This window comes from Dromiciops gliroides, chromosome 2 (genome assembly GCF_019393635.1).
Source record: "Dromiciops gliroides isolate mDroGli1 chromosome 2, mDroGli1.pri, whole genome shotgun sequence".
NCBI classification, from domain to species: Eukaryota; Metazoa; Chordata; class Mammalia; order Microbiotheria; family Microbiotheriidae; genus Dromiciops; species Dromiciops gliroides.
Window position 1 is genome coordinate 70,751,769 of NC_057862.1, and position 23,863 is coordinate 70,775,631.

Below are 23,863 nucleotides of genomic sequence, written 5' to 3' on the forward strand. Positions count from 1 at the left end.
ATAATCAACAAAGGGAAGGCACTAGCATTGAGAAGGATCAGGAGGGGGCAGCTAGGTGGCACAGTGGATAAAGCCCCAGTCCTGGATTCAGAAGGACCTGAGTTCAAATCTGGCCTCGGACACTTGACACTTACTAGCTGTGTGACCCTGAGCAAGTCACTTAACCCTCATTGCCCTGAAAAAAAAAAAAAAGAGAGAGAGAGAGAGAAGGATCAGGAAAGGCTTCTTGCAGATGGTTGGATTTTAGCTGAGCCAGGAGATGGAGATAAGAAGGGAAAGAATTCTAAGCATGGGAGATAGTAGGAGAACAGCAAATAAGAGAGATTATGTAATGAATGAAAAGATACCTTTCTGCCAATCTCAACCAATTAATAGAACACTGGTATTTTCAGTTGTATTAGTCATGTCACCTCAAGGGGACTATAAACCTCTTGAGGATAGGACTTATCTTTTGTACTTCCCTTGTATTCCTTCTAGCATCTGGCAGAGCATTAAATATATTATAGGTATTCCATAAATAATACCCAGTGCCTTACAATCCAGCAATGCTTTACATGTTACAATGTGATGGAAGAGTAGGGTTGAAAAGACCTTGGGAACAATCTAGTCCCAATTGCCTTTATTCCCCATATGAAGAAACTGAAACCCTGAGTACAAGATGATTTGTCCAAGGTCACATATGGAGTTAATGTTGCTTATTAGTTCCAGTAATGAAATTTATCCAATACACAAAGCACCTGCATGTCTATTCATTCTTACCTTTCCGGTGTCCTTATATCACAAACTGAGTAGCAATTTTGCCTTACATCTTCTTCTAAAGAGGAAACCAATTCTGGAACAGCAGTTTCTTGCTGATGACTCCATGAACACTTGTGGGAAACCTCTGGGTGAGTTAATACTGTACCCCAAGTACATTCACCTTCATCAGAGCCATACTCTTTCTCATCAACAGCCTCATGGGAAAATACTGTCTTAAATTCCACATCTTCCTCTGATTCCATTGAGGAACTGTCCCTCTCACTATGACTTGGATTCAAGTTGCTCCTGTGTTCTGGAGTAATGTGTTCAGCCCTGGCAAATTCTTTGTCTGGAGAGGGTGTCGGTGTCTGTTAGGATTATTAAAAGGAATTAAAATCTGAATGTATCTCTTTCTCTGGACATGGAAATGTTTCTTCATTCATATCCTTCAACATCTCAGATCCTTCTTTTTTAGGAGTCTAAACTAAACAGAGCCACTCTTCCTTCTCTAGACTTCCCTTCTCAGCTCTCTATTCTTCCCTTTTTTCTGTCCCACACTTCTATTCATCATGTCTCCTAGGGTTTTATTCTTGGCTTCCATCTTTTCTTCATAATTTCTACCACTCATGGCTCTTGGAACTTGTTTGTAACTTCTATTCAGCCTTCTCATCTTTCCATTCCTATATTTCTATCTCTTCCCTGAGATGTGCCCTGATTGTGTTGCTACCAAACTCAAACAACTGAAAAATGGTGGGTGAGAAATGATTTTCAAAGAATCACAAACTATAATACTTCTAGTAAGATGGAGGACCACTAAGTTTTTATAGGGCCTCTTATTGTGCCCTATAGACAACAGACTACCCTACCATTATGCTGTCCTACAGATCCTTGGCCATTACCATAGTACTCTAAGTAACCCATGGACTTTGCATCTACCCTTTTATTGCACCCAAAGGAACACTAGGTCATTCTATCCATCCTACAGTTGTGTCTCCCAACTAGAACATTAGCACCTAGAAAGCAGGGACTGTCTTATTTTGGCACATTATAAGCATTTAATAAATGTTTTTTCCTTCCTTCCCTTACTCCCCCTTCTTTTTTTCCTTCCTTCTTCCTTCTGTCATTCCTTCCTTACTTTTCTCTCTCCCCCTTATTCCTTCTTTTCTTCCCTCCCTCCCTTCCTTTCTTCTTCCCTCTTCTCCCTTCCTTCCTTCCTTCCCTCTTCTATCCTTACTCCCTTCTTTCTTCCTTCCTAGCTTTCCTTCTTTATTCTTTTCTTCCTTTGTACCTATCTCCCTCCCTCCTTCCTTCTTTCCTACTTTCATATCTTCCCTATCTGGAACATTTGAGGGATTATATATCTTTATCTCACTCTATATCAGTTTTCTCTAAATCATTTAGATAATTATCTCCTGAATCACAAATTCCTAAAAGAAAGGATATGGCCTATGATTTTTTGTTCTAACACAACATTTTACCATCATACTTGAGGGCAAGGATTTTTCTTTCACCTTTCTCTGTCTCCCCATTTCTTAGCACAATGACTGGAACAGAAGAGGTCCTTAATAACGGTTTACTGACAATAATACATAATTAATAAATGCTTTTGCTGATGGTGATGCCTCCTCCTATATAAAGACTAAGAACTATTTTTTTTTCAATTTTAATCTGTCTTAGTAGAAATGTGTACTCATTTCAGGGGATGAATCAACTCTTCTGTGGTCCTTTTGCTTCCTTCTTTTTAAAAATCCCATCCTTCTACTCTTGCTTAGATTATAATAGCTACTGATAAAAAAAGAAGTATAAGTTGAGACCACACTGCAAGAGTCTGGTTCTAGATGACTCAGGTATTGAAATAGCTACAAAAGGAGAATGGCATAAGGGAATAGAAGGAACAGAAGAACCTGAGTGGAAACATAAAAATACAAGTGTGTTTTTTAACATAACCTTTACATTTATAATAAGCAGGTTTCACTAATATTCAGATAAGAAAACTGCTATTAATCCCTTTCCCTACACATACAACTAAGGGTAATGAATATGCCTAAAATATGCATTTAACTTTCCAAATCAGAACAATTTGATGTAAACATGTAAACATGATGTAAATTTGATGTATCTCGTCTCACCAGCAAATCCTGGTCCATTTCGGGGAGTGTGCCTTTAAGCGGTCTGCAGAGACGCAAGGTAACCTTTTCAGGAGCACCTCTCAGCAGGTGAAGGACTTCCTAAAAGTCATAGACATAGACATGGCTGTTACCAACAGTTAGTGAGTTAGTGTAGCCAGAGATCACAGGATTGGCCCTAGTAAAGATGTCAGTGGTCATCTTAACCCCTTTGTTTTACTGATGGGCCATCCAGGGCTCAGAGACATTAAGTGACTTGCCTAAAGTCACAGAGGTTACTAAATGGGAGTTGTTTTGACTCCAATTCATGATTATTCCCACTGTGCTATGCTACTTGTCTGGTTAGTGGTGGAGCTCCATGTTACCCCAGTCCTCCTCTTCTACCTTTCCTTCCATGTCTTTAAGGGGTCTGATTTATTGCTTTGTTGATTGTCTCAACTTAAGAGAGTGATGGAGAAAATACTAATGATGCAAATTAAATTTAAAAGTATGTGTCCCAGGGGCGGCTAGGTGGCGCAGTGGATAAAGCACCGGCCCTGGAGTCAGGAGGACCTGAGTTCAAATCCGGCCTCAAAAACTTGACACTTACTACTTGTGTGACCCTGGGCAAGTCACTTAACCCCCATTGCCCCGCAAAAAATCAAACAAACAAAAAAGTATGTGTCCATGTATTATTTTTCAGAAAACTGGTTATTAGACATCTGCCAGCACACTCCTGCCTTTCTTCTTATAAGAGTGCTCTAAATAGAGGCACGGGGTGGGGGGGGGTGCAACTAGGTGGCACAGTAGATAAAGTATCAGCCCTGGATTCAGGAGGACCTGAGTTCAAATCCGTCTTCAGACCCTTAACACTTACTAGTTATGTGACCCTGGGCAAGTCACTTAACCCTCATTGCCCCACAAAAAAAAATAATAAAACAAATAAATAGAGGCACCATTTCCACACACACACACACACACACACACACACACACACACACACACACACACACATGTTTTTCATAAAACCTCATGCTAGTCTGTTATTTTTCAGCATTTTCCTTTCAAAGACTCTACACTTTAGGTACATGGCCTATATTTTAACCAAGATGATATATTCTTTTTTTCTTTTTCTTTTCTTTTTCTTTTCCATTTGTAAGGATAAATTTTAACAACTGAATACAGACTACATGGTGTACCTTGGAGGGAAGGTGCTCTATGAAAATAGATTAAAGAATGACATGTAAAGGCAAACCCCCCTACAAGTGCATTTAAATTAAATCCTTTCCCATATTCTCCAGATCACCGTAGTGCAAAAAAAAGTCTACTGAATTCCAAGGTTAATGAGAAAACTACAGACTAACATCATAATATTTTTAATTTACCTCCTTTTAAATTGTCCAGGAATGAAAGAAATTGATTCTAGAGTTGCCTAGAATTGGCCAGTCAATGAAGCTGAAGATGAAATAGATAGTGTTTTAATGTGTTTGGTAGTTGAGTCATATATAATATGTCCTCCAAAGTAATATTTCCCATTGCACATGCCAAAGGGCATAAATCTAGTATATAGTTTAGAATTTTGTCTCTGGTGTGATAATTAAGTTAATTATAATCAATACTAGCCCAGTGCTGCCCATTTCCAAAGCTGTGAAATAGGAAATTAAAGGAAGATAATTATTCTGTATAACCGTTCTATCCTTCCAGCCAAAGACGATTTCTTCACCTGGAATCTTTAGATAGAAAAAAATATTTCAGAGCAGTGAGCCTGATGAAATTCAGCTTGACCTTAATTATATCTTACCATGAGGAGCATCATTTGATAAGCTCCAATACCTGGTAAGAGAGGCCTTGTGTAGATTTTGCATTCACTTCCAGGATAATATCACCAACTGCAATTTCCCCATTCTCTTCAGCTGGCTGCCCTGGAAACAGTCTCTTAATCCTCACAGCAGAACTTCTCAGGTGATCTGAGCTTTCCCTTGCCATCTGGAGGAAGCTGAATCCCAGACCACTGGAGTTTTTCTTAAGAGTAACCTCAAATGCGTTATCTGTTTGATGAGAAGTCAATAAAGGAATTCATCAGTAGACTTCAGCACTGGAATTATTTCCCTAGTGATTGAAACAAAGTGGAAACTGTCTAAGAGCTCTTCTCTAAACTTTACATACAACACCCCCAAAAACATCAAGCAAATTTTCACAATTTCAAGTTGCCTTGCAATTTTCCATTTTTTCTAAAATTATATATATATGAATGCAAAAACTTACTCATGCACACACTCCACTTCAAGTCTTTGATGTGACCTTTTCACCACCACCACTACCCATCCTAAAAGTTTACAAAGCTTTCATCAAACAAAATTTCATAAAAGTGGGCTAAACAATACAAAACATTCAGATTAGAAGAGGATTGTTTCTAAAAATTTGAATTACCTTCCATATTCTCTGGATAATTGCTGAACTCCCCATTTTGTTCTGTTACATTGACTTGACCTTAAACATAATAGTTACCTTTGGATAGCATGGGTTCAAAACCACATCAGAAAGCAAGATGTCCTGGCAGTGAAACCAAAGTTTTCCCTGTAGTATCCAAAGTAGCACAAAGAGAGACCAAATGGTGGGTGGTGGTTGTGGTGGTGGTGATTGTACACTGGAAAGACTCCTGGGTTTCACAAGCTTTTGAGGCGTCTGAGGAGGCAGACAGGCCCATGGGCCCTCCTGGGCTGGGGCCTGGCCTGGCCCGGCCCAGGCCTCTGTCCTTGGGCCTTCAGGGCCAATTCCTGCCTTCTCCCCCACTGTTGGTGCGTCCCTCAAGGCCCCGGCCACTGTCCCCCAGATCTGAGGCTGGCCTGGTATGGGTCCTGAAGCCTTGCAGGCATGTCTCTTATAAACATATTGCTGGATTTTGGTTTCTGATCTGTTATGCTATCTGCTTCTGTTTTATAGGCTAAGCAGCAGAAACTTGTGGCCAGTTCGTTTGACTAGTTCTGCCTGAGCAGCTCTCCAGGTCATATGACCGAATCTTTGTGGTGACTGTGATCATCTTCTGCAGGCAACTCTAGTTGTTACAACTTTGAGGCCCAAGACCAATGACCAGCAACAGATCTACAAAACTGGAAATGTGTTTCAACTTTCTCATCCTGGAAGTTTGTTCTCAACCCTTTCCTAATTTGAGAAAGCATGACTTGTGCAGTGGAGAATGGAAACATGACCTGTCACTTTAGGAGGTAGCAGATTTTGGACATCATCTATACAGAAAGCTGTCAAGGGAGATAGCTTTCGCTCAACTGACCCAATGGCAGGTTATCAGTGGTTAGGCCAAGGCCCATCATTGTACAAAAATCCCTAGCTCTTCCTCCATTAAGACTATGGGAATCCTGGTCCTTGGTAGTGCTATTGGAGTTGAAAGAAGCTGGAAAGTATGTTCTGGTGGAAAATTTGCCACTGTCTGGGTCCTCATGGCCACATTTTAAAAAGTATTCTTATCAGGGCAGCTAGGTGGCACAGTGTATAGAGAACCAGCCCTGGATTCAGGAGGACCTGAGTTCAAATCTGACCTCAGACACATGACACTTACTAGCTGTATGACCCTGGGCAAGTCACTTAACCCTCATTGTCCTGCCAAAAAAAAAAAGTATTCTTGTCTTCCCGTGGGGCCCAGTCTTCCCCTCCTGTGCCACAGGAGTAGCCTATAACAAGGATGGCCCTGGATGGTACTACTAAAGTAGGAAGAGGCTAGGAAACTTCTGGTGGAGAACTGGTGCTGTGTAGGTCCTCATGGCCACCCACTTTTAATATCATCCTTGTCTTCCTTCAGACCTGGTCCTCCCCTCCTGTGTGTGAGAATTGGAATACCGCCCCCTGCTGGAAAGATACTGTAGAGAAGCCCTGCCATGATGAGAAGCCTAGTGAGGACAAGTCAGGTGGTCTTCAACATGCAGAAGCTGGCCAGCTTGCATTTGTAGAGCTACCTGTTAGTTCTGTCAATCAGGGCTGCCAGCCAATTAGCTTGGGGCTGTGTGTGTGGATGGCCCTGTTTCCTGTGGGAGAGGGGGCTTTTGGGAGAAAGCCAGGGAGGAGAGAGCTCACTTTGGTGTACAAGGGAAAGGGAGAGAGACTCTGCGCAGCTGGTTCTCTTTGGAACTGCAGATTCCGGGTGGTGGTGAGTTTGTGGGTTGTATTTTTTTTTCCTTCCCCTGTTCCCTTTTTCATTAACCCTAACTCTATTAACCTCACTTGTGTTTTAAATTTGTTCCCACTAATAAACCCTGTTTTGTTTTGGGGGGAAAAAAGAATATATGCTTGTTGAAATTCTTCACACTGAAAAAAAAATCACAGACCCCCATGCTTTGGCATAAAACCATTTAAGGGATTCTAATGCTTTAATAACTTAATGAGTTTTTCTGGTTTTTTGGTTTTGGTTTTGGGGGTTTTTTTGTGGGACAATGAGGATTAAGAGATTTGCCCAGGGTCACACAGCTAGTAAGTGTCAAGTGTCTGAGGCTGGATTTGAACTCAGGTCCTCCTGAATCCAGGGCTGGTGCTTTATCCACTGTACCACCTAGATGCCCCCTTAATGAGTTTTTTAAAGCCATTTTTAACTTTTTTCTAATAGAGATTTCAAGGAATCATTAATTTATTTTCAAAACTTTTTTTTACCAGAAACAATGCAGAAGTAAAAGAAAATTATTTACCTTTTTTCTCCTCCTCTATGATCAGCAAACAGTTAAGGTGATACTACACATACAGAAGATATTCAGCTTTGTCTTTTCTTGCCCAAAGTGGTAGAATTAGAAATAATGTATAGAAACTTCAGAGAGGTCAGTTTCAGTTTAATATCAGGAAAATTGTCCTATTAATTTTATTTATAATAACAAAAACGGCAGCTATAAAGTCTCCCATTAGACCATGAGCTCCTTGAGAGCAGGGATGGTCTTTGACCTTTCTTTGCACCCCCAGTTCCTGGCTTATAGTAGGTGCTGAATAAATTCTTGTTGACTGACTGTCTTACATATCTCATTTGAGCCTCCTAATAATCCTGTGAGACAGAAAAAAACAAGTATTATATCCCCATTTTCTAGACAAGGAAACTGAGAGGTGGAGACATTCAGTGATGTCCATGGTTACATAGCTAATACAAATAAGAGGTGGGATTGAAGTCCTAGTCTTCTCTCACTGCCCAGTAATCTATCCTCTCCAACAAATTGCCTTTCCAACCTGTCAGTCAGTTGAAGATGCAAAGAAAGGCAAAAAGAGTCATTTCCCTCAAGGAGCTCACAGTCTAATAGGGGAGACTTGCAAGTAACTAGGTACAAACAAGATATTGTTTGGGTAGATCATAGTGGGTATACTAGTAGGACACTATCCTACTAGACTCCCAGCCCTGGAGTCAGGAAGAACAGAGTTCAAATCTAACCTCAGATAAATGACCCTGGGTATGTCATTTAAATGCTCTTTTACTCAATTTCTTCATCTATAAAATGGGGATAATGATAGCACCCACTTCCCAGGGGTGGATCAAATGAGATAATGATTGTAAAGCACTTATCTCAGTGCTTGGAACACAGTAAGTACTACATAAAAGTCATTATTATTATACACATGGATAGATTGGAGGTAGTTTCAGAGGGAAAGCACTACAATTAAGTTACACCAAGAAAGTCTTTTTGCAGAGTTGAGACTTGAAAGAAGCTGAGGAAGCTAGGAGGAGGCAAAGGTTAGAAGGGAGAAAATTCCAAGCATGGGGCATAGCCAGTAAGAAAGCATTGAGTAAGAAGATGGAAAGTGATGTGGGAGGAGCAGGTTATGAAGGGCTTCAAAAGTCAAATGGAGGATTTTACATCTGATCCTGTAGTTAAGAAGGAGTCACTTGAGTTTATTGGATAGGGGGTAGTGACTTGGTCAGACCTTTGTTTAAGGGGGATCAGTTGGATATCTGAGTAACAAATGGATTAGATTGGGGAGACAATTGAGGCAAGAAGCTCAACCAACAGGTTATTGCAATAGTACAGGCATAAGGTGATCAGTACCTGTACCATGATGCTGGTGGCAGTATCAAAGGAGAGACAGAGGAGTATTTGTTTGTTTTTTGTTTTGTTTTGTTTTGTTTTAGTGAGGCAATTGGGATTAAGTGACTTGCCCAGAGTCACACAGCTAGTAAATGTCAAGTGTCTGAGGCTGGATTTGAACTCAGGTACTCCTGAATCGAGGGCCGGTGCCCTATCCACTGCGCCACCTAGCTGCCCGAGACAGAGGAGTATTTGAAAGATGTTAGCCAAAAACAAAACCAAAAAAAAAATTAAAAGAAAAAACTTGTGGGGTCTGTCAGTGGATTGGTCTAGCTAAGGTAAGATTCTCATCACTACAATATGAGTCACCAGGGCAGCTAGGTAGTGCAGTTGATAGAGCACCAGCCCTGAATTCAGGAGAACCTGAGTTCAAATCCAGCCTCAGACACTTGACCCATACTAGCTGTGTGACTCTGGGCATGTCACTTAACCCTAATTGCCTCACCAAAAAAATATGAGTCACCAGATACTAAACTGTTTCTACTATTCATCAAAACCACTTATGAAGGAATAGGAGTAGGATGGGCTGCCTCAGTTGGTAATGTTTCCCATCAATGAGGATCTTCAAAGCAAAGATTGAGTGACTACCTCCTAGGGATCTTGTAAAGAATATTTCTACTCTGGAAGAGGTCAGACCAGCTCTCTTCCAACTCTGAAGTCTGTTATTTACAATGGAATCTGCCTTAGGACTGAACCCCCCCCCACACACACACACACACAGGCACACTATAATATGATTTAAAATAGCTTAGCATCAAATCATGACTGACCATGGAATTTAGCATTCCCTTAAGGCAAAGCAAATTCATCATCAAAGGTCATTAAAAAATGGAGTGAGGAGATATGTCTGTTACTTCTAAGCAAATTGGTTGGGGGAGGGGCATATTGTTCTTTTTAGATAGGGTGACTGTCCTTGAGTGCCATGCTCACCTAAACTGCAGCATCATGTTCACACCCTTAAAGTTGAAAGGTTTGACCAATCAAAGCACCTCATTCTCTGTATCCAATCTTAATCTCAAACAAGTTCACACAAATCTAGCCAAAGCCAAACCACAATTTCTGGAACAAGCTAAAAAACCGAGTCCTGCCTTGTGAGCATAATTAGTATACCTTCTATCCCATCAGGGAAGCTACCCTGTTCCTTATCAGCATGATTCTGTTTTCTCTTTAACACCTATAGAAACCATTTTTTCCATGTCCTTTTTTTAGTTCACTATTTCAACACCACACGAGGACAATATGACAATAGTAACACTCGATTCCCTCTTCTCTCACCATCTGTCACCAAGGCGCAGCTCTCGGGGTTGTCAGGCAAGGTTGTTGCTAAGGAAACAGCAACACATTCATCTTTCTTTCTGTCATCAGCAGATGGACACTGCTCTGCCGGTCTCCGGTCTCTCCTTTCTAAAACCAGCCTTGCAACCTGCAAGGGTGGAGGAATAAATGCAATTTACATATCATACAGAGAGCAAGAGCTTTCCCTTCCCTAAGAAATTCTGCTTCTCCCTTTTGTGATCTCCTGGATAAGAAACTGCTTAGGCTCAAATTAATCTTCCCCATTTGCTTTTCCTGACTCAGCACTAAAGATGTCTGACTGTGGAAATTACACCTAGGAAGATCTTTGGCCAGGTTCAATTAATTAGGAACTGCAATAAGTCTCAAAAAAGGGGGCTGGGACCAACAATGACTATATGAATTCTTAATGGAATAAATAACTGTCAATCAACCAGATTTTCACCTTGTTCTATGCTTCTTTAATGCATACATCATGTCAAATGTTTTACTATATATTATGGTTATCTGCATGACTTATTCCCTTATTAGACTATAAATTCTTGAAAATAGAAACCCTGCCTCATCTAAATTTTGCATTTCTCCAGTGCCTAACACAGTACTCTACATTTGAGAAGCACTTAATATTAGTTGAATGAATGAATGAAGAAATTTGTAGGCAGTGTTTATATGAGTTGTGTTTATATTGAGATTAGGATCAAAACTAGGGTGTTGCAGCTAGAAATTTGTCCCAGGTAATAACATGGGGAGAGGGGTAGGACATAGGATATTACCACCATATTACTGATAAGGAAATAAGAACAAAGCTGTAAAATGGCTTACAGGTAGTAAGTTGAAGAACCAGGTTTCAAACACTGATCATCTGATTCTTTTCACTACACCAAAGCTTTCCCTTTGCAACAAAAAGCAATTAATCTAAAATAGAATGAAGGGATGGATTTGGGGAAAATACATTCAACAAATATAAAAATCAGAATAGAAATCAGACATATTTGACTGGTATGAAGAACTCCCTCGTTCGATGCAGGTCAGTACCTTCTCCACAACTCACAGATTAAAAGAATTTCTCAAGAAACTGACTTATCAAGAATCTCACAACTAGCATGTGTTATAAACAGGACTTGAACTCAGGTCTTCTTGTCTCTAAGTCTAGCTTTTTATCCACTGTGCCATGTTGCCTTTTGAAGTAAATATGACACATAGAACCCATCAGAAACTAAAACATATTTATGAGTACTAGCCATACTTCAGTGACAAAAGTTCAAAGGATATAAATAGTTCTTAAAGGAGAAAACAGAAGTAATAAATAATGGCTTGGAAAATTGTTTGGACACTTTAATGATCACATAACTGCAATTAAAACATCTTTGGGGGGAAGCTAGGTGCCGCAGTGGATAGAGCACCGGCCTTGGATTCAGGAGGACCTGAGTTCAAATCCGGCCTCAGACACTTAACACTTACTAGCTGTGTGACCCTGGGCAAGTCACTTAACCCCAATTGCCTCACCAAAAATAAAAAAAATAATGAAATTAAAAAAGATCTTTGGGATATTATGTTATATCCATAAAATTAGAAAATATTTAAAATTATCAAAATCCCATGTTAGCAGGACTGTTGGGAAACGGGCACATTATTATACTGCTGGTAGAGAAATGGTGGAGGACGATCTTTATAGAAAGCAGAAGAACAAGCTACAACAAGAGTTCTCAAAGTGATCATTACCTTTCACTTAGTGATTCCACTACCAGGGTTAGAGCCTAAGGATGTGACCAAAAAACAAGAGGGAGAGGGGGAGGGAATGGGGAAAGGAAGACCACTCTATACAAAAATGTTCATTGTGGCTTTATATATATATAATATACATATATATATGTATATATGTACATATATATATATGGAATCAGCCTTCATGTCCAGCAATTAAAGACTAAATGAATAAATAAGTGGCAGTATATCAATGTAATGGAATACTACTGTCCTACAAAATGGAAAATATGAACATGGCAAAGAAATGAGGAATACTTAGAGAAAGTCATGCAAAGAAGAGAAAAATCAAAACAATAAGACCAATTTTGGCTATAAAAAATAAATAATCGGGCAGCTAAGTGGCACAGTGGATAAAGCACCAGCCCTGGATTCAGGAAGACCCAAGTTCAAATCAGGCCTCAGACACTTGACACTTACTAGATGTGTGACCCTGGGCAAATCACTTAACGCTCACTGCCCAACAAAACAAACAAACAAACAAAAAAAAACAAACAAAAAAACCCCCTAATCCTTGTTCCCAACAAGCTCACATTCTATTAGGTAAGATAACATTTCCATACATAAATAGACAAAGACATAGACACATACACTTCCTGTACATAAACATATACATAAACATAATCAGCAACAATATCTGATTAAGTACATGGCTGAAAAAAAGCTTGGAAAAGTCTGAGCATGACACCCTCTTCTCCCCATTCAATAGATTCTAGTTATTTCCTTCTTCTGTTTGACCTTCAAAGCTCTGCACAGCCTGACTCCTTCCTACCTTCTCAGTCTTCTTACACATTCTTTTCACCCATGACCTCTACAGACTGGCTTATTTGCTGTTTCTCCAACACACCCCTCTTGCTCCAATTTCTTTGTCTTATATTAGCTATCTTCCATGCCTGGAATACTCACTATTCTAACCTCTGACTCTTGAAACTTCCTGTTTCCTTTAAACTTCAGGCACCATCTTCTACATTAAGCCTTTCCTGATTCCCACAGTGGACTGGGGTTTTCCCTCTCAAAACTGCCTTGTATTATCTTTGTAGATATTCTGGATATACTTATCCAGCAGTCATGGCTGTCTCCCTTGTTAGAACGGAAGCTCCGTGAGGAAAGCGGCTGTTTCATTTATGTCCTGATATCTCCAACAATTAACATGATTCCTGGCACATAGTGTGTGCTTAAGAAATGCTGGTTGAAGGACTGATCGATTCGCCATTCTTAAAGCACAGAGTCAAAGCATCATTTAACCTTTTTGGTCCTGTTTCTTCTTCTATAACATAGGAATAAGGATGCTTGTGCTGCTAACGTCATAAAAAGCTTTTTGAGGCACTTTACATAAATGTCAGTTATCATTTTTACCCTTGTCCCCTCTCTCCATTGCTAAGACGGTTCCTTGCACAGATGAGGCACCTTTTACATCAAGATGATCATGTCGTTATTTGCTCTGCAGCTCACTTGATTAATGAGCAATCAATTAATGAGCATTTATTAAGCATTCTACATGCTAGGGAAATAAAAAAATTAAACAATCCTTGTTCCCAATGAGCTTACATTCTATTGGGTGAGATAACATTTCCATAAATAAACATAGACATAGACACATACACTTCCTGTATATAAACATATACATACACATATGTATACACCTCACAATACAGGTGTGCACACTATATTGTGTGTGTATATATGAATACACACACAATGTAGTTGTTGAGTTGTTTCAGTCATGTCCAATTCTTTGTGATGCCATTTTGGGTTTTCTTGGAAAGCTACTGGAATGGTTCACCATTTACTTCTCCAGATCATTTTACAGATAAGGAAACTAAGGTAAACAAGGTTAAGTGACTTGCTCAGTATCATGTATACATATGTGGGTACACAAGCCTATACACATGTGTGTAAATATGTGTGTATGTGTACATGTGTGTATACATGCTTATACATATACCTGTAAGGATCAGTGTATTCATGCACATGTGTGTGCGTGTGTGCCGACAGGTACATGTAGACATATGTATATACATATGTACACATATATGGAGATAGAGAGAGAATAAACACAAACTACAAGGTGGGAAAAGGAGGTCATCACTACACTTGGGAGTATAGAAAGGCTTCATGTAAATGATACTTGAGCTTCATCCTAGAGGGAGTGAAAGCCAATAAGGTAGAGGTAAGGAGGCAGTGCATTCCAGGCCTGGAGGATAGCCAGGGCAGAGATGATACATGAAGTGCCAAGTGTGAGCTCATTCCAGGCTTAGACTCAAAGGACTCGAGGAAAGTTTCCCATTTTCACTAGTTTCTTGACCTTTATCCAGTTCCTTTCCTGTATTTGATACTGTTATTTCTTCAGTCAAGAAGGACAGTGAGTTCTTGATGGTTACACCCACTGTGACATAAGGAAGTATCTCCCTCAAGTCACACACATAGACACACTCACTGCTGGCATGCCATCTGTTTGGTTGGCAGCTAACTGTTGATGGTGTCCAAAATTTCTCTAAAATCTTCCCTGGTTATGTAGCAGAGACAGAGTGCCCAGGGGGCAAATGGGCATCTGCAATAACAGCCTGTGTGATAATCTGAAAAACAGAGGCAGGCCTGTTATGCACTCTGCCTCTAGAATCCCAATCCATGAGGCCAAAATTCAACAGTCTTCAAGCCAATATACAAGGGACAAGATCTTGAGCTGGGAAACATCTGGCTTCACCTAGATTTCATGGTGCTAAAAAAAAAGGTGAAATAACTGAGAGAGAAGAAATCTTGGTTTTGTTTCTTGAGAAAATCCTGTCTAATCAAAATTGGTTACAGCTTATGGATTTCTGTGAAGCTTTCTGAAGTGGAAGACCTCAAAAGAATAAAGTAAATGTAATTACTTCACAGACCTGCTGGGAGTTCTTGAGGTATTCAACAGCCTGCTTGTGGGTGATACCGCACAGATGAACTCCATCCACCTCCAGCAGGCGGTCACCTGGGAAAGAGAGAAGCAAGCTGATGTCAGTATTTCCAGTCCTTTCTTCTAAAGATGCCTGTGACCAGCCCCCAACAAAGACATATTCCCCAACATTTCCATGGCTACAAGAAGTATTGTCCTTTCTTTCCTTGTCTTAGCACAACCCTAATATACTGGAAGGGAAGAAAGGAAATATAACACCCATAGTACAGTTCTGAATGAACAGGAATGAGCATACATTGTATGTTAATGCAGTGAGGTTGAGAATGATAAAGGTGGCTATTTCTCAAAACATACCATTCTAAAGAGAAACTTTAACATTTTTTTTGGCGGGGGGATGAGGGTTAAGTGACTTGCCCAGAGTCACACAGCTAGTAAGTGTCAAGTGTCTGAGGCTGGATTTGAACTCAGGTTCTCCTGGATCCAGGATCAGTGCTTTATCCACTGCGCTACCTAGCTGCCCCAAAACTTAATTTTTTTGTGGAAGCAGAATGAATCAACACTTATTAAGCACCTACTTTATGCCAGCCACTGTGCTAAGCATGGGAGGTAACAAAGAAAGGCAAAAATAGTCCCTGCTTCTCAAGGAGCTCACAGTCTAATGGGAGAGACAACAAGCAAATAATTATGTTTTAAAATGTTATATATAGAATATATTTGACATAATCTTAGAGAGAAGGTAGTAGAATTAGGGGAAATCTGGAAAGGCTTCTTGAAGAGGGTGGGATTTCAGCTGTGATTTGAAGATGACAAGGGAAGATTCGACAAAGAGAAGAAGGGGGGAGAGTTCCAGGCATTGGGAACATCGAATATAAATGTAAAGTCAGGATATGAAGCATCATGTTTGAGTGACAAGGAGGCCAAAGTCACCAGATAACAGAATGCATGAAGGAGAATAAGTTGTGAAAATATTAGAAAGGTAGAAGGGGCCAGGGTATGAAGCACTTCAAAAGCCCAACAGAAAAGTTCATTGGTGAAGGGGACGATGATATGGTCAAACTTGCTCTTTAGAAAAATCAGTTTGACAGCTAAGTGGAAGATGGACCAAAGTGGGGAAAGATGAGGCAAAGAAACCAATCAGAAGCAGAAGGGTGTTGGAATAGTGTAGGCATGAGGTGATGAGAGACTGCATCACTATGGTGGCAGTGTCAGAGGATAGAAGGGAATATACAAGAAATGCTGTGAAGGTAGAATTGACAGGACTCAGAAATTAATTAGAAGGGAGGGAGAGGGACGAAAGAGTGAGAAACCAAAGTTGACACCTCCGTTATGATTCTGGGTGACTGGGAGGATAATGATCCCCTTGACAGTAATTGGAAAGTTTGGAATAAGAAAAGTTTTGAGGTCCATGGAAGATAATGAGTTCAGTTTTGCACATATTGAGTTAAAAATATCTACAGGACATCTGGTTCTAGATGTCTAATAAGTAATTGGAGATATGATATGGGGATCAAGAGAAAGATTAGGTCTGGATAAATGGAGTTGAGAATCATCTGCACAGGGATGATAATTGAGTTCATGGGAGTTGACAAGCTCACCAAGCAAAATAGTCTAGAGGGAGAAGGCCCAGAACAGAGCCTTGGAAGATACCCACAGTCAATTGGCATGACTCGGATGAAAATTTAGCAAAGAAGCCTGACAAGGAGCTGTCAGAGAGAATCAGGAGAGAGTGTGTTAAAGAAACCTAGAGAAAGGAAAGCATCAAAAGAAAGGTGATCAATGGTGTCAAAGACTACAGAGAAGTTAAGAAGGATAAAGATTTAGAAAAAGGCCATTGGATTTGGCAATTAAGAGATCATTGTGTGATTATCTCAACAGATGCAGAGAAAGCTTTTGACAAAGTACAGCACCCATTCCTAATAAAAACACTAGAGAGTTTAGGAATAGGGGGAGCTTTCCTTAGAATAATAAACAGTATCTACCTAAAGCCATCAGCAAGTATTATATGCAATGGAGATAAATTAGAGGCCTTCCCAATAAGATCAGGGGTGAAACAGGGATGTCCATTATCACCCCTATTATTTAATATTGTTCTAGAAATGTTAGCTTTAGCAATCAGAGAAGAGAAAGGAATTAAAGGAATTAGAATAGGCAAGGAGGAAACAAAACTATCACTCTTTGCAGATGATATGATGATATACTTAAGGAATCCTCGAGAATCAAGTCAAAAATTACTTGAAACAATTAACAACTTTAGCAAAGTAGCAGGATATAAAATAAATCCACATAAATCATCAGCATTTCTATACATGACCAACAAAGTCCAGCAGCAAGAGATAGAAAGAGAAATTCCATTTAAAGTAACGGTAGATAATATAAAATACTTGGGAGTCTACTTGCCAAGACAAACCCAGGAACTCTATGAACACAACTACCAAACACTCTTCACACAAATCAAATCAGATCTAAATAATTGGAAAGATATCAATTGCTCATGGATAGGCAGAGCTAATATAGTAAAAATGACAATACTGCCTAAATTAATTTACTTATTCAGTGCCATACCAATCAGACTACCTAAAAATTATTTTATACAGCTAGAAAAAATAATAACAAAATTCATCTGGAAAAACAAAAAATCAAGAATATCCAGGGAAATAATGAAAAAAAATTCACAGGAAGGTGGGTTAGCGGTACCAAACCTGGAGTTTTACTATAAAGCGGCAGTCATCAAAACTATCTGGTACTGGCTAAAAAATAGAGTGGTAGATCAATGGAATAGGCTAGGCTCAGGAAATGCAGTAGTAAATGACACTAGTAATGTAGTGTTTGATAAACCCAAAGACTCCAGCTTCTGGGATAGGAACTCAGTATTTGACAAAAACTGCTGGGAAAACTGGAAGATAGTATGGCAGAAATTAGGCATAGACCAACATCTTACACCTTATACTAAAATAAGGTCAAAATGGATACATGATTTAGACATAAGAGGTGATACCATAGGTAAATTAGGAGAGAAAGGAATAGTGTACCTATCAGATCTTTGGAAAGGAGAACAGTTTTTGACCAAACAAGAGATAGGGTATATTATAAAATGCAAAATGGATGATTTTGATTATATTAAATTAAAAAATTTTTGTACAAACAGAAGCAATGCATCCAAAATTGGAAGGGAGGCAGAAAACTGGGAAACAATTTTTGAGGCCAGTGCTTCTGATAAAGGCCTCATCTCTAAAATATATAGGGAATTAAATCAAATTTATAAGAATCCAAGTCATTCCCCAATTGAGAAATGGTCAAAGGATATGAACAGGCAGTTTTCTGATGAAGAAACCAAAGCTATCTATTCCCATATGAAAAAATGCTCTAAATCTCTAATGATTAGAGAGATGCAAATTAAAACAACTCTGAGGTACCACCTGACACCTATCAGATTGGCTAAAATGACAAAAAAGGAAGATAATAAATGTTGGAGAGGCTGTGGGAAAATTGGAACCCTAATGCATTGTTGGTGGAGCTGTGAGCTGATCCAACCATTCTGGAGAGCAATTTGGAATTATGCCCAAAGGGCAATAAAGCTGTGCATACCCTTTGACCCAGCAATTCCACTTTTAGGTCTTTTGCCCAAAGAAATCATGGAAGGGGGAAAGGGACCCACATGTACAAAAATATTTATAGCTGCTCTTTACGTGGTAGCAAGGAATTGGAAGTTGAGGGGGTGCCCATCAATTGGGGAATGGCTGGACAAGTTGTGGTATATGAATACAATGGAATACTATTGTGCTGTAAGAAATGATGAGCAGGAGGAGTTCAGAGAAACCTGGAGGGTCTTATGTGAGCTGATGATGAGTGAGATGAGCAGAACCAGAAGAACATTGTACACAGTATCATCAACATTGAGTGTTGACCTACTGTGATAGACTATATTCTTCTCACCAATGCAGTGGTACAGAAGAGTTCCAGGGAACTCATGATAGAAGAGGATCTCCAAATCCAAGAAAAAAAATAAGAAAGAAAGAACTGTGGAGTATAGATGCTGATTGAACCATATTATTTCTTTTGTTTTGGGTGCTGTTGTTTTTTTTTTTCTATTTTGAGGTTTTGCATCACTGCTCTGATTTTTTCTCTTGTAACAGGATTAATGCAGAAATAGGATTCATGTTATTATGTGTATATATATATGTGTGTGTATATATCTATATCTATATCTATATGTATAGAGATATATAGATATAACCTATATCAGATTACCTGCTGTCTAGGGGAGGGGGGAGGGAGGGGAGGGAGGGAGAAAAATCTGAAATTGTAAAGCTTGTATAAACAAAAGTTGAGAACTATCTTTACATGTAACGGAAAAAATAAAATACCTTATACATTTAAAAAAAAAAAGAGATCATTGTGGGCAGCTAGTTGGTGCAGTGGATAAAGCACCAGCCCTGGACTCAGGAAGACCTGAGTTCAAATCCAGACTCAGACACTTGACACTTACTAACTGTGTGACCCTGGGCAAGTCACTTAACCCCCATTGTCCACCCCACCCAAAAAAGAGAAGAAATCATTTTATGAGCCAAGCAGATAAACACAGAAAGAGAGAGTTCAGAGACAGAGACAGACAGACAGAGATGAGGGTAGAAAGAAACATAGGGGAGGGGATATTTTGTATCCCTACCTAGAAGAATGTAAACTACTTGAGAAGAACTAATTCATTTCTATTTCTGTATCCCTACTGCCTATCCTAATATTTTCCATATAGTGTTTACTGAGTTTAAATGAATTCTTTGTCCTCCTTAACCAGCTTGAGCATCATTTGACACCATTGGCCTCCAGTATTACCAGATACTTTTCCTGCTTTGGCTTATATGCCATTGCACTCCCATTGTTCTTACAAAACCACAGAAGCTCAAGAATCTGATAGTTTCAAGGGACCTCCGAGGTCATCTAGTCTAAATTGTGTCTGATCAAGAATCCCCTCTATACCGTCCTTGGTAAGTGGTCTTCTATCATTTGTTTAAAGACTGCTTCTCAGAAGGAACTCCCTAACTCCCAAGATAGGCTATTCCACTTTGGGTTAGTAGCAATGACTAAGAGCTAAAATCTGCCACTCTGCAACTTCCACCTACTACTTCTCACTCTGCCCTTGGGAGTCAAGCAGAAGTTTGATCCCCTTTTCTTACGTTAGCCCTTTACTATTAGGAAGACACCGTTAAAAACTCCATCCCTATGCCCTCAGTGAACACCTCTTCTTTCCATTTGCCAAACACAAACGTCCCCCAAGGCTCTAACTGTAGGGGCAGAGGTCATAGCACTTCACAGGTCAGTAGCAGAAGTGCCCGAGGATTAATTCAGTCAGAATCATGGAGTCAAAGCAGTCCTGGTGGCCCAAAAGGAGGTGCCCAAAGGATGAAACCAGTCCAAGAGAGCTCCCAGGAACAAAGCCAGTATCAGGCTTCATTAACATGAAGCTGGGCAGTATAGAGTAGCTCTCCCACTTGCACTGGATATCTCAGTCCAATCAGGAGAATCACCAATCTCACCCAGGGGGAAATACCCGGAAATCTCTATGGAGTCAATCTGGAAATCAGGAGCATGTTGAGGCATTGGCTCCTCCAGATATCTGCTGCTTCTCAGTATCTTTTCTTGTTCTCCCTGTGTTTTCCCAAAAGAGGGTCTAAGTACCACAGGTCACCTTTGGAAGCATCTTTCAAAGAACATCTCTCATCTCAACCTCTAGTGCCAACTATTCTCGTCACACAGACATAAAGAATAAAGTCATTATTTTCTACACCGATGAAGATAGTCTTATGGGGCAGCTAGATGGCACAGCGGATAGAGCACCGGCCCTGGAGTCAGGAGTACCTGAGTTCAAATCCGGTCTCAGACACTTAATATTTAACTAGCTGTGTGACCCTGGGCAAGTCACTTAACCCCAATTGCCTCACTAAAAAAAAAAAAAGATAGTCTTATGAACCCAGCATTGCAGAGAGATAAGTGTAAAGTTTTGTGATTGACTTCAAAAATCCAACTTCACGAGTAAGTAGAAGATGAGAGAAGGCATAGCAATTTGTCAGAAGAAGAAGAAGAAGAAGAAGAAGAAGAAGAAGAAGAAGAAGAAGAAGAAGAAGAAGAAGAAGAAGAAGAAGAAGAAAAGGTTCTATTGCACTGTAGCCTCAAAGAGTGCCACAGCATGAAATAATAGCCAAGAAAAAGAATGTGATCTTAGGCTACATTAAGGGCCTGGTGTCTAGGACTGTGGAGGTCTTGGTCCTGCCTTATTCTGCCCTGGAAAGAGCCGTTGGAGAATATTACCATTCGGTTCTAGGCATCATACTTTAGGAAGGATATTGATAAGCTTGAGAGCATCCAGAAATGAGAAATCAGGGTGATAAAGGGCTTTATTTTATGTAATATAAGAAATTGGAAGTGTCCAATCTGGAAAAGAAAAGACCTATAGGGGACATTAGAGCTGCCTCTAAGAATTTGAAAGATTGTAATGGGAAAGAGAGATTAGAATTGCTCAGGTTGCACTGGGACATAACTAAGAAAGAGATTAATGGTATAGAGGGGTAGATTTTAGCTAGATAGAAATAAGGAAAACCACCCAAGCTATCAGAGCAATCCAAAAAGGTAATGGGTTGCTTGGAGGTGCTTGAAGGTGTGCAAGCAAAGGCTCATATATGAAGCCCTTCTTAGGGATGTCATAGATGGCAATATTGTTCCAGTATGGGCTGGAGGACTAGTTCCTAAAATCCCTTCTAATTAGGAGACTCAATGAATCAATCTCTATTTAACAACCTCAAACTGAACTCATTACCTCTAATCTCTCTCTGCTCCAACATATACTTGATAGGACTGTCAATTGCCTAGCCCTCACCAATACACCCCCAATAGAACGAAATTTCCTTAAGACAGGGACAGTCTAACTTGTGCATTTCTGTTTTGTCTAGCACATATTAGGTATAACAAATTCTTATTTAATTGAAGGATATCTAGTCCAACCCCCTTATTCTAGAGAGGAGGAAATATATTCATTCAGGCATAGTAATTTCCTTGAGCTTCAAAATAACTTTGATTTGATTTGAGAAAACTGATTCATGAAACAGTTCCCCTGTGCACTACTTGGATCTCTCCACTCTTCCTACTAAAAAACCTTAAAGAGTTTTCCATCATCTATCAAACTTAACCTGGAGTCGAGACCCTGATCAATCTGGCTTCGAAATAAATTTCTGGGCTTATCTCACACTATGTCTCCCACCCCCTGCTTGTTGAAATTCTTCCCTTTCTTCAAGGCTCAACTGGTGCACATCAAGTTGGAGATGTCTATGGGACATCTAGTGCAAGATGTCCAAAAGAAACCCAGGGCATCCAATTAGATCACCAAAGCAAAATCATATATCTGGACCTAAAAAGACATTTAGAGTCACAGATAGTACATCATCCCACTGAACTATCTATTTTTTTTTAGTGACGCAATTGGGGTTAAGTGACTTGCCTAGGGTCACTGAACCATCTATTAAATTACCAGGGTGTGGAAAATTCAAGCATCTTGACATTTGTCTTTTTTTTTTTTTGACATTTGTCTTAATAATATAAGCATTACCCACTTACATACTTTCCAACTCTTGCTCAGGGAAGAATAATCAAATCAGTATTTCCCGTTGCTATGGAACAGGTCATGACAGTTTACTACCCTGGTGGCTCCATTTTTGAGCCCTGAAACTCTCTAGATAAATACTCTTTTCCTTATTTACCACTCAACAATACATCTTGTTACCTCTACCTCCTCCATGATATCTACCCTGATCCACTCCCCATCACTTATCTGCCACCTGCCTTCTGGTCTGGACTCCTAAGTCATTGTTCAGTTCAGATATGTCAACCAGGAATTCATATTTTACCAATTTCAATTTGTCCTTCTTTAGCAGCTGGTCCTCCAGGAACAATGGATTTCACATATATGCCTCCATAGCGGACAGTAGTGTTAATGCCACCCTGAAAAAAAAACAAACACACACACCATTTGTCAATTCTGACATCACAGAAGTAGGATATGTGCTAGTGTTTGTCTCAGCAAAAAAGTTTAATTCATGTCTAACTTAGTAATAAATGCAGTACTCTGTGGAACACAAATGCATATTATGAGAACTTTCATGGAAATGTATTGAAGGAGGAAACAATTCTAATGTGGCTATAACTCCTAGTCAGTGTAAGTCAGACCTTGACATCTCGGCAACTGTTTGATGAATCCATTTTCTCAAAACAAATCAAAGTTATTTTGAAGCCCAAAGAAATCACTATACCTGAGATAATTTAAGAATCACCTCATATTCCCTCTGTAAAATGAGGGAGTTGGACTAGATAATCAATCAATTAAACAAGAATTTGTAAAACAGAAATGCACAAGTTAGACTGTCCCTGTCTCAAGATATTTACTTAGTTTCAGGGATCATAAATGCAGCCACAGGGTAGAAAACTGTTACACCCTTTCCCATAGCAATGTTAACATTGATTTGATTATTCTTCTCTGAGCAAGAGTTGGAAATACTTTCAATAGGGTAGAAGGCAAGATGCTTGAACTGTCTAGACTCTGGGTGGATAGCTCAGTGAGATGATGCACAGTCTGTCACTCTAAGGCCCTTTCTAGGTCTACATATATTATCTTGTATGATGATCTCATCAGGTCCCCTGGGTTCAATTATCATCTCTATTTAGATGATTCCCAGATGTATATATTTAGCCTTTGTATCTTTCCTGAACTCTGGTTCCACATCACCAATTTCCTTTTGGATATCTTGAACTAGATTGCCATAAGGCAATGCCTCAAATAGCATTTGTCTTTTCCCCTAAATCTTCTATTCTTTTCAACTTTGCCATTTCTGTAAGGGTGCCACCATCTTCCCAATCACCCAGGCTCCCAATCTCACCATCAACCTTAACTTCTCATTTGAACTCACCCTTCTTATCTAATACATTGTTTTTCCCTTCACAACACCTTCCTGTACATCCCCATCTCT

At 39.7% G+C, this 23,863-nt stretch overlaps 1 protein-coding gene across 1 annotated transcript in view; it reads right to left on the minus strand.

The window, feature by feature from the left end:
* The window catches only part of FRMPD2 (FERM and PDZ domain containing 2), a 315,586-nt gene that overhangs the window by 179,610 nt on the left and 112,113 nt on the right, over window positions 1–23,863 (minus strand). Inside the window, exons 23-28 of the mRNA XM_043980068.1 lie at window positions 22,748–22,841; window positions 14,845–14,930; window positions 10,184–10,331; window positions 4,677–4,891; window positions 2,868–2,966; window positions 760–1,106 (exon numbers count right to left, since the gene is read on the minus strand). Coding sequence (XP_043836003.1) covers window positions 760–1,106; window positions 2,868–2,966; window positions 4,677–4,891; window positions 10,184–10,331; window positions 14,845–14,930; window positions 22,748–22,841 — 989 coding nt within the window. The remainder of the gene's footprint in view (window positions 1–759; window positions 1,107–2,867; window positions 2,967–4,676; window positions 4,892–10,183; window positions 10,332–14,844; window positions 14,931–22,747; window positions 22,842–23,863) is intronic.